Source organism: Acinonyx jubatus, chromosome A3, assembly GCF_027475565.1.
Source record: "Acinonyx jubatus isolate Ajub_Pintada_27869175 chromosome A3, VMU_Ajub_asm_v1.0, whole genome shotgun sequence".
NCBI classification, from domain to species: Eukaryota; Metazoa; Chordata; class Mammalia; order Carnivora; family Felidae; genus Acinonyx; species Acinonyx jubatus.
The window spans coordinates 128,517,310-128,542,818 of NC_069388.1; the positions used below are offsets into that span (position 1 = coordinate 128,517,310).

Consider the following 25,509-nt stretch of genomic DNA (forward strand, 5'->3'; position numbering starts at 1 on the left):
TTTCTCTTTTTTCCTTCCCTTCCTTTCTTTAAACTCTAATAGCGGTAATGCCTCTGGAAGTTTGACTTCTAATAGCTTCCTGCCACAAACCCGTGGACACAAAACAGAATCACTTTGTTAAAGGACAGGCTTTTTTTTTTTTCTTCCCCCTTCAGGGAGCAGAGCATCAACGTGTCATTTCCTGACCAGGATGGCAAATCGTTTATTTAGAAGAAATGAGTTGAAAAGAGCGATTAAGAGACACAAACTGGACTTTTATTTTCTTTTAGCTTTAGCACCCAGGTTTCATGTCAGTCTGTGTGCACCGAATTGTTTTTTAAATGAACCCCATTAATAATTATCAGGTAGGTGGCCGGCTTGTTTCAAAAAAAAGAAAAAAAGAAAAAAGAAAGAAAGAAAGAAAGAAAGAAAGAAAGAAAGAAAGAGAAAGAAAGAAAGAATCCTTGGCCAATTGTACCTTCCCTGAATCGTGACAAGAAGTTAAAAGCTAACAGTGCGATGCCAAGATGTGTGGTTGAGGCAGAGAGTTTGGGCTCCGTCAGGATCTGCAACTATTTTGGAACAAATGAAAAGTGGGGTAGGCCGAAACAGCCCCGCTGGCAGGGGTGGGCTCCGGGGGCCGCGTCAGGGAAGGGGGAAGCGCCAGGGGCTCCCACCCCTCCGACCTGACCCCAGACTCCCACCCCACATCTCTCGCCCCCATGCTACATGTTCGGTCAGCTCCTTGAAGGTTCTCCTTCTCTGAACCGAGAAAACGTTGAGTGTCAGTGTCTGTCTTAACACCAAGCCAGGAGACGTGCGTGCCCCGGAAGGACTTTCCTCTGCCCTCTCTTGCTCCCGGTACCTGCTTAAGTCTCTGTGGGGCGTGAGCTCAGTTAAAGAAAGGGTCCAAGTTCTCTTCCATGTTGACATCCGGCACCAGCTGATCAGACGCCTCCTTAGCACCATATCCTGAATTCGAGACGCTAAAATCTGTAGAAAACCAAGGATGGTCCAGAATTTCCTGCGAGGTCAGCCGCTCTGAGGGCTCCCGCCGCAGGATGCTTCGGATGAGGCACTTGGCCTTGGGCGACAGAGTCTCTGGAATGTTGAACTGGCCCCGCCGGATCTTGCTGAAGAGGGAACTGGGCTCAATGTCATGGAAAGGGTACCGCCCCACCAACATGGTGTAGAGCATCACTCCCAGGCTCCACACGTCGGCTGCTTTGCCCGAGTAGCTGCCGCTGGTGTTCAAGATCTCTGGGCTTACGTAAGCCGGGCAGCCGTGCTTGTCTGACAGGGAGTCATCGTCCCCCCGCAGGATGTAGGCATCTTCCAGGCTTTCCAGCTTGACCCGGGTCCTGCAAGAGAGAGGAAAGCGTGAGCTCCTACGGGTGCACACGAATCTCATCACTGTCAAATCACACAGCTCCTGCTTGAATGTTTCCAAAACCCTTCATTCATTCATTCATTCATTCAACCAGCCAAACATGACTTCTAGGTGCCTTCTAGGTGCCATACACTGTTCCAGGGCAGGGGGCCCCAGGAGTGAACAAGAGTGACAGGGAATTTGCAAGAGCCTTAAGATCTACTGGGGGTGGGAGGGTCCCACACCTCCAGCAAGTAAACAGACTCTAAATGACTTGATTATCTCCCCATCTCAGTGATGAGGGAGTAAGAGATCCAGTGCTATTCTCAAAGACGCCCTTAGGTAGTGATGGGGAGTCACAGGATTTGAACTCAGATCCAGCCAACTGGGAAGCTCCCAGAAGTTCTGTCCAAACGTTCCGGCAAGCTTCCGGCTGATGTGATAGAACACGGTATGGAAGGACCTTTTACTCAACGGTATCTTGGCTTTATTAACAGTCTTTTTGTTAGACATGGAAGATTTTATGATCCCATTTTACAGACAAGAACATCCAGGCTCAGAGAGCTTGAGTAGGAATAATTTGTTCAGCGCCTTTTAGCTGGGAAATAGAGAAGACCTGCCCCACACTTTGCTTCATCAACCTGTCCCTCCTTCCCCAATACCAAGCTGCCTCTCCAGGACACGAGCAGAGCTGGGGAATGTATTCGAGCAGGCATCCATTACCAGCAGCTAAGCCCTCCCAGGGCTGACCTCCCCTTGCCAAGATTTGCTGTGGAAGTTGCCTCCCATCCTGCCAATCACATTCCCAAGGGCTGGTCCCTGACTTACGTAATACTAATGTGACCTGGTTGCCTGTATCTTCTACCTGTGACAACTCACGCACGATGCTGATTTCTCACGAGTGCAGGGGTATGTCTGTCGATCTGCCCTCGCCGTTTACATATTTATTTATTTATTGTTTATTTTTGAGAGAGAGACAGCACGAGTGGGGCAGGGACAGAGAGAGAGGGAGAAGGAGACACAGAATCGGAAGCAGGCTCCAAGCTCTGAGCTGTCAGCACAGAGCCCGATGTGGGGCTTGAACTCGTGAACCGCGAGATCATGACCTGAGCCAAAGTCGGTCTCTGTACCAGCTGAGCCGCACAGGTGCCCCTGCCCCTTGCCATTTAAGGACGAATGAGCTGGCTGACGGGTTCCGGGACCCTCCTGGATGCACTCCTGAACAGAGATGGAGAAAACCCACGTTGAACTCACAGCCCCCGGGGCCTAGCACCCGTCTCTGCACAGCAGGGCTTGACGTGACCACTAGGCATAAAATAAGGCTCAGTAAATACTTTTGGAAGTTAAATTCCTAAAAATAATACGTACTTGCAGTGAACAAAGCTGAGGACCGAGATGTGAAAGGACTTGTTCAAGGCTGACGGCTGCCCCCGACCCAGCACCATAAGCCCCTAAGACCTGCATCTCTCCTTAATTCAGGGGCCTTCCGAAAATTCCCGCTTCCCTGCCCTGCCGTTCCTTGAGTGGAAAGCTAGGTACCGCTACCTTCCAGAGCCTAGGATGGAAATCCTCCTCCTGTTCTCCCGTCCAGAACCCTCCACGGCTCATGTCCAGGAGCTGTCAGACCGCAGACTCGGGCCCATTCCATCACACAGACGAATGCCTGCCACGAAGGTGACAAGGGACAGGGCGGAGGGGCCGGAGTGAGGGGGTAGGGCCTCACGGACAGTGCCTACGAGGTCCCGCGAGGTCGGTGTCATCTCAACAGCTGCCTCCTTCATCTCAGAAGTGCGCACCGGAGCACGCGCCCCGTCGTCCAGAGGCGCCACGGGGCTCAAATGGCCGGGGAGGAGGAAAAACCACCACAGGGCTCTCCTCCCAGATCCGAGCTTGTGACTCGGGTCCATGAACTACTGATCCTCCTTCTCCCTTGGGCGACAGGGCTTACCCCTTCAGGGCAGTCACCAAGGCTACACAGGGAGCCATGGAAGCAAGGCGAGGTTCAGGGTCATCAAGTTAGCGCTCTATAAGCAAAACATGTGATGAAACCCTGGGTTGATTCTAAGATCTCATACTTGGATGACAGAAGTCTCAAAGACTAAGGAGTGACCGCATTCCCCTGCACTCATTTCTGTCCATGAGCCATAAATGGCCGTGTCACTGGTGAAGGGACCGGGCTGGGAGCCCAGGGCGGGGGGGTGGGGAAGACGGTGGGGGGGGGGGGCAGATTCCAGGCCACACTACATCTCTTACCTGTGGTGTGGCTCTGGGAAGTCAATCTCTTTTTTTTTTTTTTTTTTAATTTTTTAATGTTTATTTATTTCTGCGACAGAGAGAGACAGAGCATAAGTGGGGGAGGAGCAGAGAGAGGGAGACACAGAATCCAAAGCAGACTCCAGGCTCTGAGCTGTCAAGCACAGAGCCCGACGCGGGGCTCGAACTCACAAACTGTGAGATCATGACCTGAGCCGAAGTTGGACGCTCAACTGACTGAGCCACCCAGGCGCCCCTCTGTTTCTTTTTAAATTTTTTTTTTTTTATGTTTATTTTTGACAGAGAGAAAGAGACAGAGTGTGAGCAGGCGACGGGCAGACAGAGAGGGAGACACAGAATCGGAATCAGGCTCCAGGCTCCGAGCTGGCAGCACAGAGCCCGACGCGGGGCTCGAACTCACAAACAGTGACATCAAGACCTGAGCCGAAGTCGGATGCCCAACCTACTGAGCCACTCAGGCGCCCCTCAATCTCTTTGTTTCTTAAACTTGAAGAGGGGTGCTGGACAAGGTAGTGTCCTTTTTAATTTTAATTTCTTTTTATTTATTTTTGAGAGACAGAGAGAGACAAAATGTGAGTGGGGGAGGGGCAGAGAGACAGGAATGACACAGAATCCAAAGCGGGCTCCAGGCTCCGAGCTGTCAGAACAGAGCCCGACGCGGGGCTCGAACCCACGAACCATGACATCAAGACCTGAGCCAAAGTCGGACGCTTAACCGACTGAGCCACCTGGACGCCCCTAATTTTCTTATTATGGTACAGTATACATAAAATGTATCATTTTAACCATTTTTCACTGGACAGCTCAGCAGCATTGAGCGCATTCGCACATCCGTCTGGACCAGACAGCCTGAAAGTCTCTGCCCGTTTTAACATCCTGGGATTCGCATCTAGAGCAACGCGCCCTCGTTCCTTGCTCGCCCATATTCCACTACAACTTGGAGCACACACGCTCTGTTCCTCTCCTCCCTCCTCAGTGAATGATCTCAAGACACAGGAAGGGCCTAGATGTGTTGATCTGGAATTGGGCTGCTGGAAAGCAAATCTCCTTCTTCCTGCTGCTCTTTCTAACCTAAGGCGGCAGGTGGGGCAGACCCACACCAGCCTCATGCGATGTTCCGGGATAGGAGTTGAGTCACGGAAACCCAGAGAGGGGAGGGGAGGGGGGTCAAATCACGAGCCCAGGGAGGTTCCCTCAACAGCCTCCTTCGCCCGACCCTCACCAGCAGCAGCCCCACCTGGCTCAGGAGCTGGCCAGACTCCTGGCCTCCAAGGTCACTGTCGTGACAGCAGAATGCCTACAGGAATAACTCGAGCTGCTGCGGCAACGGTAATTAGCTGTGCAGCAAGGGACGGTCCGGTGTCCAGTGGGTCTGGGGGACGTTCTCCCCAAGGCTGCGAGGTGAGCCCCAGGCCTCTTGACCCCCCGCCCCGTTCCAGCCTCTTCACGGTCCCTCAAACACACCGACCACCCGCCACAGTGCTCCCTGGGGTCTCTGTGCACGCCTTCCCCCAGCCCCTGCCCGGAATGTTCTTCTATCAGATCCAGGGGCATCTCACTCCTGCTCACCTTCTTTCTTCTTTCAGGTCTCGGCTCAAAGGAGCTTCATTAAAGAGCCCCTGGCTGACCATCCTACATCCTGTAGCACCCGCCCCCAGGACTCGCAGGCCCCACAACGGCGCCGGGAATCGTCGTTCAGTCCTGCATTGGTTCCCGCGGTCCCTGCAAGGACGATCACCTCGTTGCCCCCTCCAGGAGCTCGGGAGCAGGTGGCTGAGGTCGCTTTGTATGTGGAGAACATCGCCTCTCTTTATGGCTGTATCTCCTGCTCCCAGACCGGGGCTTGCCACATAGCAGACCCTCTGAGAGTGAAAGGGACAGTCACACCACGTCAATCAGAGTGAAAGGGACAGTCACACCAGGAACCCCTCAGAGCTCCAGTGTGCTCACCTCTGAAGGAACAAGAGCCCTGCTCTGCCCGCCTGGCCGGGATTAAGAGGATGTCAGGTCGAGCATCCACGGGAACAGGCTTTGTAAATTCCAACACCTCAGTCCCTGGCGGGGTGAGGACAGGTACAGATGTGCCTTCAGACCCATGAACTGCTCCTGGTGGAGCCCTTGCAGGGGACAGACGTCACCACCTCAAGCTCCTTATGCTAAACCACATCTGCAGCCCTTTTCCAGACGTATCCCCTTCCAGGACACAACCCTTGACGGCAACGGTCACCTTCCCCCTGTGACCCACCCGCTCCCCCAGGCAGCAGAGACCCTATTTCCACCCCGACGCCTCTTCTGGAACCCTTCGCCAGATCAGAGGAAAAAAGCCTTCACCCATGGCCAAGGGTTCAATCTTGTTGAGGAACCCACTCACCGGCACTCGCCTCTCTCCCCCTCCATCTCCAGCACTTGGTGGCTGTGCAAATACCCAGTGAACCCGAGGGCGTAACAGAAAGGGCACCCACGTGCTGCTGATGATCGTCTGACACCCCCGCCGCCCCAGCTGACCCCCCCCCCACCGGCCACTTCCCCCGCCTCCCTTCAGAAGCCGGGCTTCGGATCCACCTGTCACGTTCGGCTCACTGTGCGATGTGCCAGAGTGTGCCCTTAAACACCCGCCAGGTATCTACATATACTTCCTCTTTAAAGTTTCTAACATCAGCTTCCAAGGCAGCAACTGTCATCCCTTTATGTGGATGCTGAGCCCAATGCTCAGAAGGGGTGAGCCAGCAAGGCCAGTGAGGCCAGTTGGGGGCGGGGCGCTCACCTTTCCCCTGGCTCCAGGCAGCCAGCCCCCCCTGCCCTCGGCCTGCCTCACCCACCCGAGCACCCGGCCCAGGGAACAGCAGCCAGGGCGTCCCCGTCCACGAGACCCCCTCCCCGGGGCAGCACACACCCGCCCAGGGCCAGGGGCACCAACATCCCAGGCAGGCGAGGCGAGAAGAGGAAGAGAAGCCTAGGAATAAAGATGGGGAGGAAGGGCAGGGTTCGCAAGCATTCTTCTGACCTTGTCTCCTTCTCGGAACACCCCAAACTTGTTTACATCACTCCTGGGTGAGAGTCAAGGCGAGCAGTCTGGAGTGCGTCTTTTAAACCAGAACCTTCCGGGTGCACACGTCAGGACCCTGGGGCTGGGCTGTAGTCCCAGCGCCGGACCTGCCGCCCAACTGCAGGGACCCTCAGAAGGTCTCTGGGGCTTGGCTTCCCCCTCTGGGGAGCAGGGCTGCCCCTCTCTCCTCTTCAGAGCGTGGGGGGAGGGGCGCCTGGCAGAGCACCTGCACCTGGCCGCTAGGGACGATGCAAATGAACCCTCCATCAACTCTTGCTGTCCCCTGATCATAAATTCCCAGGCAAAGGAATCAATTTCCAGAACAATCAACAAGGGCACGGTGGTCCTAGGAATTCAAATATCCCACTAACGAATGGGCAGGGCATTTAAAGTAGGCACTGGGGTTAGGGACATGATGTGTGACAGCCATCTTCTCCGTTTTTATGGGGATTAAAGGAAACAACGCAAGTACCTTCCGAAAAGCCGAGCACAGGAAATCTGCAAAGAAATGGTGGTGACTCTAACCCATCTTATTAGTAAGATAATAAGCCCCACCCCTTCTTCAACCCCAGAGCCTATGAGACAAGACAGAGGAACAAGCCTCAGGCAGATCCAAGTGGATGTGAATTCTCTGCCGGTGTTCCTTCCTGGGCCCTTTGCACTGGTTTCTCCCTTGGCCTGGAATGTTCTACCCCCAAATATGTGCCCTGCTCATTCTTCTCCCTTCCTTAACTCCTAGGGACATCAGAGTGGGCTACTGGGAGGCGGTGGGAATAAAATGGTACATGAAGAATAGAGGGAGGGGGGGTGGACAACTGCTGTGACCAAAAAAGCTACGAATGACAGTGGCGACCTCCAGGCAGCTTCTTGGAGGAAAGAGCCATTAGCCTGGGGCGGAATCCTCTTGGCTAAGAATCTGGATCCCTGCATGCATTTTGCAACTCGTCCCTGGCACAGGCAGGAACCAGCCTGCTTTGCTTTAATTTCTGAATGGAAAAGGCTCGCGCGGGGGCAGCCTGTGCACTTGGCTACTGGCCTTGTGCCATCAGATCCCCAGCCAGGTGAGGAAGCCAGACCGGCAGGATACGGCTCTACTCCCGCCTCCAAGGAGCAGTGTCCCACCCACTCGAAGCCGAGGCCTGCATGGCTCCCCGTGGCCCCAGGCCCAGGACCAGTGTGACCACAGCCAGACCTTTCAGCCTCAGTTTCCCTTCTGTACAATGTAAACATACCTGCTTCAAAATTCTCAATCATAAATTGTCTTTAATCGAAACTACAGGAACTGCACTGTCCCCTCCGTGACAGCTTCATAATAACAATGACAATTATGGTGACAACAACAGTGACCGTGAATAAGACATCTACTAGGTGCTGGGAGTTTTTCAGTCCACATCTCTATTTCTCATAACAAAACTGAAAGGCAAGTATTATGATACACGCAAACCTCTTTAGAAATAAGGAAACTGAGGCACAGGGGATTAAATGTCCTAGCCCGCAGACGGAATAACGGAGGAAACAGAGTTCTGAGTCCACATCTGGAGGCTGTTCGTGCTGGTGCCCGCCCCAAAACACATGCTGTCACCAGCAACACAGATTTCCTGAGTGACAAAGACAGAAAACCTGTGAAAGGAAGGCCCCAGATTTACTGAGCACTAGATCACAGACAAAAACCTGCACTCACGTGACCTAACTGTGGAAGCTCACGAGGCAGAGAGAGGTGGCTGGACCCTCTCATTTCCCAGACGAAAACACTGAGACACAGAGAGCAGATGTGACTTGCCCAAGGCCACCTAGCAAGCGATGGCAGAGCTGGGACTCAAAACCAGGTTTTCAGCTTCCAAATCAGTGCTCTGTCCAAAAAAGTCAACAGTGGCCTGGCCAAGCAAATCATGCTTTGTCTTTAAACCTTTAAACACCACCTTGGGCTCTCGGCAGGAAGGGATCAGGACAGGGTGGGCCGGGGTGGGGCTGGGCTGGGAGTTCAGCCAGACCAAGTGGGCCTGGCCGGGACGGGAAGTCCGGTGTCCTGAGGTCAGTGGAATTCAGAGAAGTCACTGAAGGCCATTCCATGGGCGGGGGGGGGGGGGGGGGGGGGTGTCCAAGCAGGCGAAGGGTCAAGTGAGACAGGTCAACTGCGGCCAGGTCTGGCTTCACTCTGCCCAGTACTGAAAAGCTGCCCTTGGCTGCCAGCTGGCTTGTGCAAGCAAGGGTCCCACCAGGGGCTACCGTTGGGGGTGCCCAGCCACGGACTGTCCCATACCGTAGGCTGCCATCAAGCCGACGTGACAGCCACAGGCTGCTAAACTCTGCCAGATAAATCGTCATTCGAGTTCTCTGTTTCCTGAGTGCGCAGATTTTCTCCAACAGTTACCCCTGAGAGCCACTGACGTACCAGATCCTGTAGATTCACTGACCAGACTGACACCAAGGTCAGGCTGCTTCCAGATCAGCAAGAGGGCAGCAGGTAACCAACAGGGAGGCATGTCGGGTCCGGGTGAGGGAAGTCTACAGGGAGGGGCTGCTTGGTTCTCCCAGGTGGTATATCCTCTCACTACCTGACCACAGTCAGGGAGGGGCGGGGGGGTTCCTGCACCCGTGTGATGCACCAGAAAAATCACAGCTTACCAAGATGAAGGAAGTTGCTAGGGAACAGTACGGTCATGATGAGAAGCCCGATCCGACTCAAGCACCCAGATGTTTCCACAGCACCGCTGCCCGGCCACAACAGAAAGGCCTGTGCTGTCTGCGTGCTGGTGCACGTCTGAGCCCTGACACACTATGACTGCAGGACAGCGGGGAAGCCATCGCGTCCCACCCCCGAGGCCGTCCCACTGCAGGAAGACACCATCCGAGGGCAGCCTGTGTCTCCACAGGAACAGACGGGGAACCCGGAGACAGGCAGCGCCACTCAGAGCTCCTCCTTAGTCCTCCGTTCAGGACTCCTGCTCCTCTGCAGGGAGACGCGATCCCAAAGGATCCCCTGATCCCGAGTCAATCGATCCAGCCTTTCAGAAAAGGCTCCGCAGGCAATCTCCTGCCAGGGCAGGACAGCACTGCTCCGAGGGCCCACCCAACCTGGATTCTCCCAGGGAGAGGGAGCCAGGCGCCCCTCAAGCTCCTGCTCCGGCCCTGCCGCGTAGTCAGGCGGACTCAGGGTCCAGAACATTCCTACCCAGGACGACTGGCAGGGCAGGAGCAGGGCTCAGGCCAGTCCCTCTGACCCCACCGACCCAGGGAGCACTGGGAGCAGCGGTCCAGCGCTGGGCCAGGCAGGGATTTCCACTTGGCAGAGTCCTAACCTGGGCCTCACCCAGATGGCCCAGGCACATACTAGACCAATTCTGGGAGGCAGAAAACCTGAGCCCTGCTCTGGGTCACACCGCCAACACGTTGTAGAACTTTGGAGAAGGACATTCCCTCCTCATTTCATTTGTAAAAATCCAAGGGTTGGGGTTAATTCTACCTCTTACCCACTCCTCCTTGATCCCACCGCTTGGGGCCTGGTTCAGCCTCAGTCAATACCCATCCCGGGTCCATTCTGCCCATACGCTTCCAGAATCACAACCTGACCCCATCCTGTCCTGTCTAGAAAAACCCTTCAGTAGCATTTCCTGGATTTCAGGTCAAGTTTAAGGACAAGGGCATGCACCCAGGCCCTAGACCTGTGCTTCCCTCTTTAGTCTTATCTCTGACCCCCATATAGCACCCTCCACCAGTACATCATCCCCCCCTGCACAGGCTCACTCATGTCTCTTGGCCTTTACTCATCCTTCCCAACACCCTCCCCTTCTCTCTACTTCACTCAGACTAACCCAAGAAGGAACCTATCTCCTCACTGACACGCTCATTCTCTACACCCTACTACACCGCTGGAACATTCTCTTCCTGCTTCCACAGAGCTCTCTAATGCCCACCCGCAACCCGTAACATGGCATGAAAAGTAACTATTACACTTTGTCTTCCATCAGGCAACAACTCCCCATAGCGATTCTTGTACCCCTAACACCTAGCGCTGTATGTGGTACAAAACAGATGCTTAATCAATATTTGCAAAGTAGCATGACTCCCACGTCTCAGATGCCCCCAGCTCCAACATGCTGTCTGGAGTTCAGAGTATCCGGGCATGATTCTGCTTAAGAACTGCACTCTCTACAGTCCCAGGAAATTTCAACTAGGCTGGACTCTATTTCATGCTTTAGAGAAACTCCCAAGAGTACTGGATAAAGGACATTTAAAATGTGTTTCCATCTACTGCCTCCTGCCATCAATATCTCTAGGGGATTTTTCTTATAATATTTATGCCTCCTGGGCGTAGGGGGCTATTCACACACCCACTTAGACAACTGTCAGACATTCACCAAGTATTTACAATGCCAGTCCTGGGCTAGATAGGGAAGACAGAAAGATAAACAGACCCCATTTCACAGTTCTGTACAGAAAACAAAACCACTCCATGAAACAGAACGGGACATCACAGGACTGTCCAGGGGGTTAATGAACTAGTGGCCCATGACTGCTCAGAGAAGGTCAAGCACTGAGCTTCACTTAGACTCCGGCCGGTCAGGAGTAAACACCCTGCTGGTGTTTACTTGTTGCCTATTTGCATGAGAAAATTCTTTCTGGGGATCAGACACAAGGGGTGAAATTTTAGCTGGTGTCCATTTCCAACAGCCAGTGTGGTCTTTCCAGAGCCTAAGCTCGGGAGTCCCGTATCCTGGGTACAAATCCCCAGGCCTGCCGCTGATTAGCTGTGGGACCCTGAGCCTCAGTTCCCTCATCCATAAAATGGGGATAATAGCACTAACTTACTGTTTTTTTTCTTTTTTTTTAATTTGAGAGACAGTGAGAGCCTGCGAGCTAGCAGGGGAGAGGGGCAGAGGGGGAGGAGGAGGAGGAGGAGGAGGAGGAAGAGGAGGAGGAGGAGGGAGAATCTCAAGCAGGCTCCGTGCTCAGTGCAGAGCCCAATGCGGGGCTCGATCCCACGACCCTGAAATCATGACCTGAGTCAAAATCAAGAGTCAGAGGCCCAACTGACTGAGCCACCCAGGCGCCCCTCCTCACTGGTTTTAAGCTGGTGAATATACATAGAGTAGTTAATTCGGATTAAATCAGTTCACTTAACTGCCCTTGTATTTAGAAGAGGGCCTGGCACATGGTGTATCTAGGTATTATTTCACTAAACTGTAAGTCCCATGAGGGAAAGCCTTCCGTCTCGTTTGCCACGGCAGTTTCCACAGCACCTAGAACAGTGCCTGGCCCATGACAGGTTGCTGAGTAAACAAAGGGACCTCCGGGTGGTTGGGTGGTGAGGCCCAAAGCCAGCAGCTGATGACCAAGACCAGTCATGACCGCTATCCTCTTAAGGCTCTGCAGTGCGCCCGGCACCGTGCTGGGCACTGGAAGTTCACGATCTCCAACCCATGTCAGAGGAGGTAGGCCAAGGCCAAACGGCTCAGTGAGGCAGTAAAAACTCCTACGGCTGTGCCCCTGGCCTCACCTTCCCAGGGTCTCAGTCCAGCTCGTCAACTAACTGATTAAGCCCAAGCAGTAAGCAGCTCAGCCAGAAATCCTACTGAAGGATGCCGACTTTTAGCCCACTTCTAAGTGAGGAACCCTGAGGATGCTCTCCCCTCTCACTGTGATTAGAGAAGCTTTTCATAAACGCGACACCTGACCACAGACACTGACCGCACTGTCTCAAATGTCTTTCTGCACAAATCATTAAATCCAAATGGCAACAATGGGTTAATTTCTCATTTGAGGCGGAAGGCTGAAAGGAGCTTTCTTTGCAAAGATGTCTCCGTGGGAGACTGATAAGACGGAGCCTTTCAGGGGCTCCCAATCTGGGAAATGATCTAGAGGCCAACGATCTGTACTCACCCCCACTTCTCTCTTCTCTCATTCCGTCATGAGAATCCAATCTGAGACGCACGCGCTCAATAAAGGAGATCTTCGTTCACGCAGTGCCCACCGTGTTCCGGCAGCAGGGAAACCGAGGCAGCCTCAGTCCCCAAGAAGCTCCCAGCCCAGGAGGAGACGGGGACGGTCTAGGGATGCACGTGTACAATGTGAGCGGAGGGGAGACTGCAGGGGTGCTGTGGTGGGGAGGGGATCGCTTACCCATCCAGGGAGAAGTGGGGGAGTGACCCTTCCCCAAGGGTTGGCATGCCTGAAGTACATAAGAGTGGTCCACATAAATAAGTGAATTCCAGGAGCTCTCTCTCCTGGGAAGCAAAAAGGTAAGATATTTTCCTGAAATACGGTGAACTTACCACTCAATGTAAATCGCTACTAACGAAAGAAAGCAGGACAGATCTCTATACTTTGCTAGATACTGAAAGAGAGAGAGACTGGCAGGTCAGGGCAACACAAGGCCTGGGCCCCACAGGACACACGGGTAGGGTGCCGGGGTAGATGGTTACACGAGGGCCCCTAGGGCTGCTGCGGGGTTTCTAAAAAGGGTCCGGCCTCCCTCCCGCAGAAGCAGGCACTGATTAGCTTCCACGAAGCAGAGGAAATCAAACCTGTGACGTCAAGAGATAAAAATCTTCTAACCAAAGAAGAAACCTGTACAGAGGCATGTTTCTCCATTCACATGGGGTATTTCTGTGCGGTGAAATGTCAACACTGAACTGCGACCGGGGGAGCGCTGGGGGAGGGGGGTGGCAAGGAGCCTTGTCCCAAGGGAGAAGAGAAATCAAGCTGGCCAAAGCGGGCACCACGGTGGGAGCCCCAGGCTGCAGCAGCTTAAAGGGCTCCCCACATCTGAGTTGGCGAGCTGGCCCTGTGTCACCCAGTGTCATCCTGTCACTAAGTGCACAGGATGTGAGGACGGCAGGAGCTACCGCTTGCTGATGGCTGATCAGGTTCCAAGCACCGGGTTCACCCGCATTAATTCATTTAATTTCACAAAGAAAGTCTCCTTGTTACTTCCACTCTGCAGATGAGGCAATCTGGACAGAAGAGCTTATGTAACTTCTCAAGATTAAGTTCAGTAAGGAGGGCAGGAGCAGGGCCTAGAATCCAGTGCCTCGGCCTCCCCGTGGGAGTAAGGGGTCTTCTCCCAGCCTCAGGCCTTCCCCTGGAGGCTCAAATTCAAACACGAGGCCTCCCAGAACGGGCTGCCCGGGCAGAGCGGCACGGTCACTGCCCTCTATCTAATTCAGGGCTCCCACCCACAGGGGGCCCCTCTGACCCCATCAGCCCATCTCCGATTTTACTGCCGAAACTGTGGATGCAAAGGGTGTGTCCAGAGTGAGCCCAATCAGGGTAAGGGTTTAACTTCCTCAAAACAAAAACAAAACTGCAGGTCCGTCCTGCAGAAACGTCCCAGGGACGGAGGAGACAGCAGCAAAAGGCTGGGAACACAGGGGCCGCGTGGGGCCAAGGGAGCGCATGTGCCTCGAAAGCTCCTTCCCCTGCGGACATCTCGTCTACCTCCTGGCCTTGCTGAGCTATCCACCCCGCCCTTTGCGCTTTTGCCCTGCTGGTCACCGGTCCCACCCCCTCCCCGCAACACTGATGCAATGCCTGTCATTAACCGAGAGGGCAATGTGGCTTAAATCTGAACCCTTAGACCCCCAAGGGTTCACTCCTTGTGAAATGGCGGCCCAAGGGGCGGAGCCCATTCTCCATGCACTTCCGGCGCCTTGGGAACAGCTCTTCCACAGTGGCACCATGTTATCCATGACTTTAGGAGCTGCTGGCCATCGCGAGCCCCTGCCCCACCCTGTGCGCCTCTGGATCACGACACTCAGCTCTCACAACCACCAACAGGGATGCAGACCTTACTTCTGTTCTGAGGAATCCACAGCTCAGAAGCATTAAAGGACTCCTCCCAGACCGGGTAGCTAATGAGAGGTAGAGACAATCTGCATCTAGAACCCAAACCAAAATAAAACGGAAGCCAAAGAATCTGAGGTGCTGCGGCTTCAACACAGAGAGACAAGGCACACTGCCATCAGGCCCTAACAGAACATGGGGTGGCATCTTCAGAGCTGTTTCTGGGAACCTGGACTGATGGCCCTCACAGCGCCACCAAGAATATTCTCACGGGTTGGTCATGGATTCAGTTACAGTCCAGGATCGGAAATTCATGCATAGGAAGTCAGCTCACAGGCGGGTCTCCTTGGGAACGGGGGTGGGGGGGGGGGGGCGAGGGCTTTCACCTTCAACCCCTTGCAAGAGAATCAACCAGTAAGAAGCACATCCTTGAGAGATCAAAGGCCATGCGCAAGGGAGGGGTCTGGTGATGGGAAGCTTAAGAACACAGGACTTCCAAAAGCCTCCTCTGTGTTTTTCCCCCATAGGACCAATGCATAAAGGGTCCGAACACAGACACAGACTCCATTGTTCAACGTTTCAAAAGCCTTTCCAATTCAACCCATTGTTTTCTTACAGGTGCCATGATGTCAGGAGAGGCAGAGGCTCTAGTGCTATCGAAATACCTATTGAGGAGGTCCTGCTGATTAGCATGGATGGCGAGAGCTGCCAGCAGCAAGGTCCCAGTGAGGTCCCAGACCGCTGCCCCCCCTCAAAACACGGGCAGGCTGCTCCATGCGGGCCACTGTGCAGACCAACAAAGAGAAACTCTGCTGCGAAACCCAATGGCTGTTGGACACACGGAGGGAGAAACACGTTGAGTGACAAAACCAGAGACTCACGCTCTGAGAACGAGAGGTTAAAAGCCAAAACAACAAGGAGAAAGGCTACAAGGCATTATTCCTCTTTCACAAAAAGTTTGACAGCTGGCTGGAAACAAAGTTCCTATCGGCTACCAATGAGAACATTTAGAGTGTCCTTGAGAATGAGAGCGACCTTCTCAGAGCTGCCCAGACGGAGACACCGGTCATGCTAAGTAGGACAAGTCCACCGAGCATTCAGCAAGGTGAGGGATAGGGAAAGAGCTCTGGAGTCAAATGGTAGGATTTCCAGGCCAGCTCCCTGGGCATGCCGGCAGTGACCTTGAGAAAGGTCACTTAGCTCCTGTGCAACCCAGTCACCTCGCCAATCAGATGAGGAGTCATCCTCCCCCCTGACAGTCCCGCAGGGATGAGAGGCTGCACGGGGCTCAGGTGCTCTCAGACACGCCAGGGACAGATGATGACCAGCTTCCTCCCTGTCACCTACGTTTTCTTTCTCAGAAGGAAATTGCTCTCTAAAGTTAAAAAGGATTTAGCTTTGCCATGCGTGCTCCGGTGAAGTATTCTGGTTTCACATTCACATGGGATACTTCTTTCTGGATCTTTCTAGAAAGGGTCATGCTCTTTTGCAAATGTCCAACACAAACTCCAAAATCAACACCAGAAATGCACAGTCCTTGTGTCAGAAGCTTCTGACCTCTTGGCATTTCTATTTTTTTTTTAAGTTTGTTTATTTATTTTGAGAGAGAGGGTGTGTGCATGAGGGGAAGTGAGGGAGACAGAGAATCCCAAGCAGGCTCCACACTGTCAGCATGGAGGCCGATATGGGGCTCCAACTCAGGAACCATGAGATCATGACCTGAGCCAAAAATCAAGAGTTGGATGTTTAACCAACTGAGCCACCCAGGCACCCCGACATCTTGGTATTTCTTCTCTAGGCACTGGGACATCAAGGATTTTCGCTTTGCCACCATAAAGGAAAAGACAGGTCTGACTCGGCCCCTTATTTGCTTCCAGCGAGCCGTGGGCACTGGGGCCAGCACCCTCACCCCTGGGGCTCTGATTCCAGGCAGCAACAAACATGACAGGACTGAAGGATGGCCCCCTGGAGGCCCCAGAGTTTACACGTGCCCCCTTGTTCTGACCTGGGGGTGTCCACCCTACTGTGACCCACTTCCTAAGTATGTATTTACCATACATGTGCTATCACTGGACGCACCACCCCCTACACTCGCTGCTGTGTGAAATTCCTCTCTAAAGAGACACGATCAAAGGTGATGCTTAAAAACCTGGATCCCCGTGAAAGAGGGCATCGTTGCCCTTACTGCCCAGGGCAGGCAGATGAATTTCTTGAGAGCTCATTTAACAGAGCACATGTCCTTACTTCTACTCTTTCCTGTCTGTCACGGAGAGATTTCCCACATTCTGAGTCTTACTCTGTGAAATGAACACAAGGATACCCACCCCCAACCTGCAGAGAGAATTAAGCTCAACAATAACCTGTTAACCTCTCATTTTAGAAGTTAGAGTTACTCCGTGTCCAAGAAAGGTGGCACACAGAAGGATAAAGTATCTCTGTCGGGATTCTGCTGGGAGTCACAGCCGAACTTACTTCCCAATGAGAATATTCAAAGAAGCACACACATCTATTGTAACGCAGAAAAACCTCAGAACCAATAAAACAGAGCCAGGACAATAAAAGGATGAGAAACTTGAGCCCAGAAGGCGGGGACCAATCTAAATGGTCAGAGAGTATTAAAGAGGAAACCAGGGTACAAACCCGAGTCTCCAGGCTCCGAGGGCAGATACATCTGAGCTGAAGACGAGAAATGGTTAAGGGTGGTCCCAGATTCTAGATCTCTGAATGGCTCCCTCTTTTTCAGTTTATTAATAAGGGTCAAATCCGTGCACTATAAAAGACCAGGATATTGGCTGCCGCAAATGCCTAAGATATCTGTTTATGGGTGAAAATGTGGAACAATAACCAATCTCTGTGGCCACGGGCCCTCTGAACCTTGAATACTCAGCTGGATTGCAAATGCTCATGAAATTATCCCATTTGGGTTAAGTAACCACAGGCCCTTTACCTTTGCTAATCCCACAATGCTTCCCAGACATTTCCCAATTAGCTCAACCCATAAAAATGAAAAAAACAAAACGAAACAAAAGAAAAAACGAAGTGCACACCACCCGACGTCGAGAAGCAGTAGCCTACAATATCACAGGCCAAACTGACTGGAAGGTAGGAAGGTTTGACAGGAAGATCTGCACCAGACGCACAGATCTGCCCGGCGAGTGAATGAATGGCACGTATCGGCTTTGCACTCAGATGGCTCTTAACAGCTCTGTGACAACGGACCTTCACTTCACCAACCACTTTCCTAGTAGGAGGTGAGGATGCCCAAGGCAGTCGTGGTAACTCCACGACCCACGTGTGTAGAAACTCTAGAACAATTTTTGGAAGAGTCGGCAACGAATGTGAATCCATGGCCTCCACCCCTCTGAGAACGCACATTCTTCAAAAGAGAAAAATAAGTGGCTTGGAAGAGTTTTAACAATGGAAGTCAGCTGGAAGACAAAGCAGGCCCCAGTGGGTTTGCTAAACAGAACGCAACGAGTTAATGGAAGAAGCATGAATGGAACCCAGATGCCCAGCAGCCTGTCCAGCTGTCGCCTCCAATAACCCAGACCTTCACCCGGCTGTGCATCTGCACTGGAAGGTTCCTCACCGGCAACACGGGTCCTGCCCACATTGGCCGTAACATGTTCATCATCTTTCAAGCCTGGTCCGACATCGCGTCTCCCATAAAATATCTTTCTTGCCTTCCAAGTCCTAGTTAAAACTCACATCCCAGCCCCCAGTTCCCATCCGACCCAGGAGATCATCTTCTTTTAGGGCTTGGAACATTCCTTTATAGGTGAGTCAACTAGCTCATGCACACGGATCTTCAGAGTACTGAGAATTGTGATTTATACACGCACACTTTACTGATACCCACATGCACCCTGAGGTATTCCTGAATGAGGGAACGGACAAATGGGCTCTAAATGACTGATGCCAGGCCCCGAGCGTTCTGAAGGCACGATTGTCGCCATCGTGCCTCATGCACCTTGAAAACGCCACACAGGCTTGCAGCCACCCTTCAGAGCTGACGACACCACAAGAAAAATAACGACCGGGTCACAGAGTGTCCTGGCACCTGTCCTCTGAGCATCCTGTAACGCCTTTAGAGGAGCAGCGACTTGTTTTCCGAGGGCGCTTAGAACGCTGCAATATTCATTCACTACCCACCCCCCACCCCTGTCCTCCCACCCTCTCTTCTCACCTGGACAGCAGGCAGCAAAAAAAAAAAAAAAAATAGTCCATTCCAACCTCTCACGCAAGCCACTCCTGGACGGCCTGTTAGAGTGTCAGGTCTGGACAGGAAGGGTACTCACCTCTCTTCGTCCTTAAAGATGAATTTCCGCAGCTTTAGGTCCCGCAGCACCAGCCCCCCGTCGTGGCAGTGGGCCACAGCCGAGGCGATTTGGTAGAAAAGTCTGGCCGCCTCCTCCTCCCTCAGCTTCTTGCAGGTGCGGACAAAGGAATGCATGTCCCCATAGCTTCGCTCAAAGAACACATAGGCTTTGGTCTCCCCCAGGAGAATTTCGGTGATTTGGTTGATGTTGCTGTGAGCAGTCAGGCAAAAGCACGGGGCCAGGGATTCCTGGTAGCAGCTGATATCAAACACCTAGAGCAGGGGTCACAACAAGACGGAGAGTCAGCGATCCCTCTTGTACGACCAAGAAAATCACAGGGTGCGGACACCTCCCACTGTACAGGCTTCTGAGGGGACGAGAAAGCACACCGAACGCGGACCCAGACCACACCGGCCCTGCTGGCCGCTCCCAAAGCTGGGTCGCCTTGAATAAGCTGCTGGATCTCTCTGGGCTTCCGAACGGTCACGTGCAAAATGGGCAAATGGCGCTTGACCCACAGCATGGGGAGGATTATAGGAGAAAATAAAGGTCAAAGCGGTTTGCGCCAGGTCATACAGCACACAAACGGGAAGTCCCGATCATCTCCGCTGAGACAGGAACAAAAGCAAAATCGGAACGTGGCCCACCCCGAGCTGCACAGACGACACCTTGTTCGCCTTCCAAACGCAAAACGGAGCAGAAATGTACATCTCTGTACCACTACAGCGATTGTGGACAACATATTTTATGCTCTGCGACTGCGTTGCACAGCACTGTAAGACAGGAGCAATTAACAGTGAAAAACGTAGACTCTGCCTTAGGGTTATCTAATTCAGTACCTTCGTTTTACGGATGTGCAAATCGAGGCTCAGGGAGCAAGTCAAATCAAGCCCCAGTGGCAGAATTAGGAATAGGACACAGGCTGTAATAGGAAAGCAGACACGCTTCTCTATTTCCTGCACGGCTATCTAGCTCAATGAATCAGTTATGCAATGATTTTCTGTGAATCAAAATTAGCCTGTGAAATGCCACCTCATTGTGGGGTTGTTTAAAAAGAAAATCCATCCCCGATACCTTTCTGAAAGCAACCTAAGAGGAATTAACACTACCGAGAATTTTTGAGGTCATAAGAAAAAGCTTTCATTCATTTTAAGACCTCCACTAAATCAGGACTACAAATCCCTGGGTTTGGAATGTGGTTTTCCTATCTGCCTGGGAATGTGGGCACATGACTCTGTTCTGTGCCTGCAGGAGTGAGGGGCAGGCATGAGGGGCTTTGCTGGAAAGCACTGGAGGCCAGGAATGCTCCAACAACACTCAGTGCTACGGGCATACCACCATTTAGCTTCTTAAATCTTTTTCATTAGTTAGAACATCCTCTCCTTGATCCCCATTTTGCAGCGTGGCCTAGAAATCACCACACCGAGGCTCTAATCCTGGCTTGGCCCCCAATAATCTGGATAAGATGGCTAAAGCACTCAGGGTCACTGGGCCTCCCTCCCCTTCAGAGACGGAAGATGTTGACTTAGAACACCGTTGACCTTTTTTGGGTCCCACAGGAGAAGCTGGTAAGAGCTCTGTCCCCTCTTCGCTGACAATGCCCAGTCTCCGATGCACGCACAATAGGAGATTCATTTTAAGGGGACTCACAGACCTTCCCAAACCCATCCAGGCACACAGGCTCTTAGGATCAAAACTCGAAAGAAATCGGTGAGTCCAACAAGGACAGCGAGAACCTCAGAGGGCTGGTGCTAACCCGGGGCGAGGAAGCAAAGTAACAGTAACGTTGTGAATGAACCATAATGAGGCATCTCAGGAAGACGGCACGGCTGCTACCACTATAACCTAAAATTTAAGAATGAATACTTCATTATCTCCAGAGACCACAAATCACACCCTGATATGGTCAAATGATGACCTACGAGCAGTGACCTCAGAGGTCTATTCAATTAGGAATCCGAAATGCCCTGAGTCAACTTTAACACCCAGGCTGTGGGCAGCAGAAACCAAGTAAAGCCTCAAAAATTTCACAGAGAGTAATAGACATGTTGCAGTGGCTAACATAAACACTCTGTGTTATGTAACGGGCAGGCTGTGTTCTGAAGCATCAGGCTGCGGGCTCCGGTCGCCAGTGCTCATGAGTTAAGATTATTTACAATCTCCTTCTTCCTTCAAGTTGCATTTTTTGAAAAATAAAAGGGGATTTTTTTGCTCAACACCCTCAATCTGTTATCCTGCTCCACTGATGAGAAACTGAATGGACACAGAAATTTCTTAAAAAAAAAAAAAAAAAAAAAGAAAGAAACATTCACGGCAGCTTCAAGAAATAGCCAGTACCCTTTGTAGAAGAGATCAAATTCCAAGATGGTGGACAGAGCATGAAAAACAAAACAAATACTTAGGTTCTCCCAAATGGGTAGGAACCAAACTTTTATTAGCAGCTATAACAGGCCTTTATGGGGTTGGACTGGTATTTAAACCATAACCTTCAAATGCAAAATCAAGCCATAAGCCTGGTTGCCGGCTTCTTTTAAATGTTTAATTTGGAACCTTAGTTACATAATGTGACAGCTGAGATAAGGCAGTAAGATTAGGCCATCATTAATAGCATTTACCAAAAAAAAAAAAAAAAGTGCCCATTATGCCAAGGCACTAATTATGTCAATCTGCACTGTACTACCATCATTTCCATGAAAATGATAAGGTAAAGACCCCCTGAAGCTCCCTTCTTCCATTTGCCTAGCTTAAAGTAGGTTCCTGGAGACAATAAACAGGCTTGCTTATGTTGGTTAAATGACCCCAAATAGCATCCTGTAGAATTCTCTCAAGGGTCCTCTATGGTAATGGCATCTTTACATTTGATCAGTGTTTGCAAAGACATTTTTCCTTGGGTCAACATAGAGCTAGGAGACATGAACTCTATATTCTGAGACATCAAAAGGAACTTGATGCACTGTGTAGATTTCACAGTGCCCCACAGTAAGCTGAGTTCACACCGTATTTCTGAGGGTGGCTCATGGAAGCAGCCTTATAAAAACCACTTGGAGCTTCCTAGGATATGGACAAGGATGGCTGCATAAAAAGTCGTCACCCATGTCACCTCTGGTAGAAAGGCAGGAAAACGGAGGCTGCCGTGTCTTAAAGGGATGACCTCTGTCCAGCGGAACAATGATACTGCTCTTAAATACGCTCACAGCCACACAGTAATTGGTGAGGGGCTGATTCAATCTTTGCAATAACTAAACCAGCAGATTAAGTACAGTTTCAGGCCAAAGAGCAAGTCCACGAATGACACTGTAAGGTCAGCCCCAAGTGAAATATGCCTTGAAGAATCTGGAGGGAGAAAGAAACAGCAGGGGCGAATCACCTCTGCCTTTAAACAAAGAAATAACAGCAAGATGCTCCTGCAGAATTTGGAGGCAGAATCCCTTTCCGTGCAAGCGTCTCCAGCCTTTGAAAAATATTGAAATGGTGTACTCAAGTTGAGCAAAAGGAGTGAACACACTCACTGCGGGGCGATTGTGCATATTTCATAGGACAGTGGCAGCTCGGTGGAATTCATTCATTTCAAAGGATGACGCCCCTATTGTGCAACGTTGTAGGTCTTCTGAGAATTCAATCCAGCTCTGAATAGCCTACTGAATTTTGGTTAACCGGGCACAGTTGCTCTGAGTCTCAATAACTTGGGAGAAGATGCAAAATACCAGATGCTCAGTACAAGGAGAGAGCTATATTTAAAGAGTCCCTGACTTTCCCGAGATCTGAACTGAGCAATTGCAAAACTGACTGAAGCCCCCCACAAAACCCTCATTTACACTGCAAGAGTCCAGTCCCCTATGAAATAAAGCAGTCTGTGGTTGATGGTAAAAGTGTGATGCATTTTTTTGTAGCACAGCTGTGCAGAGTGCCCATTTCAAAGACAGCAAAGGTCCTCATTGCTCACCACCCCCCTAGCCTCCCCCCCCCCCAGACCCCAAGGAAAACCAAGAGTGAGCAAATGTAAAATTAAGTGACAATGAATTCTTGATCTATGTCCAATGCCTGGGTAGCGGTAGGCTCTACTCTATTCTCTCTCTCTCCCAATCTCTCTCTCTTGCTCTCTCTCTCTTTTTTTGCAACTATCCCCCCTCTCATCCCCCCTCCTCTGGAGTGCACACACACAAAGACACACACACCAGTCACTGTTGGGGGTCAGAGACAAAAAGGGAACTGAAGTGCCCGGCTCTGAATTAGCACTGCGAATGTCTGGGGCTCCAAACGCCAGCCTGTAAACCATACAGGCAGAGGTGTGGGCTGGGCGTGGGGGGCGCGAGGGGGGGGTGTTCAAGCATGGAAGTCCGGTGATGAGAAAAAAGGAGAGGAGAGAAGGACCCAAAGGGCTCACTATTTCCTACACCCTAAGGTGCGCTGGCGGCTTTGATTTCCACCCCCAACCCTCCTTTCAAGGCTGCAGGCAGTAGAGAGCTCTTTGTAAACTCCTTCCCCGCGCTGGGCCCCTGGCTCCGCCAGAGGGGACACCTTTGTGTGTGTCTTTTAAAGGGCACCTTCCGAACAAAGGTTCAACACCTGCACGCTTCTAAGAACAATGGCTGCGAAGGGAACCCAGTCATCAGTGCCTTAAAATTAGCGGGGGATTCCCTACTCCACGGTGGAAGGGGAGGGGGCTAGACACAGGGAGAAATCCCTTGGGCGGCGGGACCCGGCCTTGAGTCCAGGCGCTCCACGAGCCTTCGGGAGCACGCGTGTCCGCCGTGGCCCCCGCGCCGTCCCCGCCGCCCTCCCCGCCCCAGGCTCTCCCCAAAACGCCCCCGCCGCAGCCCGCCCCATTGTCTGCAACGCTCTAAAAACTTCGCAACTAGCCGAACGTGAACAAATAAATAACCCCATTTCACGAGGCCACGGGTAATTATCCCGCGAGTCTCCCTCCCCCAAGGCTCCGGAGCTCGGCGACCTCCCGCCCCCTCCAAACAGCCGGGGAATCTTTTTAAAAGACAAAAAGCAAAAACAAACCCCGGGCTCTTTACCTTGCACACCAGCTCCTCCCCGCTGTGCAGATGCACGGCACGAAAAACGTGGTCTCCCTCCAGAGGTTCCAACAATAAGTATTTCCCGATGCAAGAAACGCAATGCGACAAGTTCGGAGTCTCGGGCGGGCTCGGGGAGCCGAGGTTCGGGCTGAAACTCTGGCTGGGCTCGGCGGACCTTATAGACGACAACTCTTCGAAATCCTGGGTTTTGTTCCGCGATCTCCCATATCTTGCTATTGTGATGGGGGTAGACCTGTGTATGTTCATGAGTGTGGGGATCGCACTCGGCAAACAAAAAACCCGCTGGAGAGATGAGTCGCTGGCGAGTGCGGCTGCAGGCGCCTCGGTGCCACGGATTTTAAAAGGGAACGAGAGGGGAGGGGACGGGAGAGGGGCGACGTGGAGAAAGAGTTAGAAGCCCCCAAATGGGCGCCGCCGGGCACCTTGTCTGCTCCGAGCCCGGCTCCCGGGGGTGCTCAGTCGGCAGCAACTCGGGTCCCTTTGTTACCCCAAAGCAGCCAGCGATCTGCAGAATCCCCGCACTTTTAGTTTCTCTCTCTCTCCCGCTCGCTTTCCAACACGGATCTAGCTAGGCGAGTAACCGGATTGCTAAGGTGGGGAGCTGCAGCGCCCGGTCTCCCGAAGCGATCCCCACGCAGGCTTCCGAAACGCAGACGGGGCGGAGGAGCCCGGCCGTAGTTCGTGCAATCTTCCAGGGGCGCACGGCGGCGGCTCAGTCTCAACGCGTTAGAAAACCAAACAAAAAGAAAAAGGAAATAAGCACGGGTCTACCGGCTCGCGCCGCACGGCAGACAGAATCCGCGCTGCACCCCCTTTTTTGGTGGAAAGGGTGGGGGGCGTGGAAGAGGGGGCGCCGGAGAGGGTAGTTACCTACGTTTTAACTGTAGATGGCGTCTGAGGCTTTTCCAAGATCGCAAGAGCTCTCCAAAATTTAAACAAACAGACAAAAAAAGAACAGAAAAAAAAGAATAGCGAGGGAGCATTTAACTTGGAGCGGTCAGCGCTACCAACAAAAGATTGCAAAAGCCGGGCACGGAGTTGCGGCGCGGGCCGGGCGCAGGTACCGCGACAAAGCCCGGGTTGGCCCGCCGGGCGGAGGTCAGCACAGGCTCATGCTGTCGCTGCTCGCTCGTGCTCCAGATCGTCCTCCGAAAAAAGAAAAAAAAAAAAAAAAAGGGAGAAGTGCGGGCAGGGACGAGGGTGGCTCGGCAGTCTCCGATTCCCCCGGCACCAGCTTCCGGGGGATCCTCCGGGCGCTGGAAGGGGATGCGCCCCCAGCCCAGCCAACCTGCGGCGTTCCTTTCCCGCTGGATACCTGGATCTTGCCTTGGAATAATTTACGACAACTCCGTCTCCCCCTACCCGAAAAGCCCAAATTGCCCGGTGGGGTCTGTTTTGGAGAAAATTGATGGCTTTTCTTCTTCGTCTTTTATTATTATTTTTTCTTTCTTTCTTTCTCCCCCCGAGGTAAGCGGAATGTGTATTTAAAATTGAAGGGGATGGCCGATCGTGCCCGAGGCCAATCCCCGAGCTCAGCACTCCCGCAACTCCCGGCGAGGCGGTATTAATAGTTACTTACGTGGCCGGGGATCTCGGAGCGAGCGGGGCCCTGTGTGCGCGGGTGTGCGCGCGCGCGCCTCGCTCGCGCTCCGTCTCCCCATTCAATGTCACCGACACATTTCCACGGAGCCT

The 25,509-nt window shown here is 52.5% G+C and overlaps 1 protein-coding gene across 1 annotated transcript; it reads right to left on the bottom strand.

The window, feature by feature from the left end:
• On the bottom strand, positions 1-25,509 carry TRIB2 (tribbles pseudokinase 2). Its single transcript, XM_015074756.3, has 3 exons — positions 23,794-25,509; positions 18,749-19,041; positions 1-1,340 (listed from the first exon to the last, which is right to left on the bottom strand). The coding sequence occupies exons 1-3, from the start codon at positions 24,061-24,063 to the stop codon at positions 872-874; spliced, it is 1,032 nt and encodes a 343-aa protein (XP_014930242.2). The 5' UTR covers positions 24,064-25,509; the 3' UTR covers positions 1-871.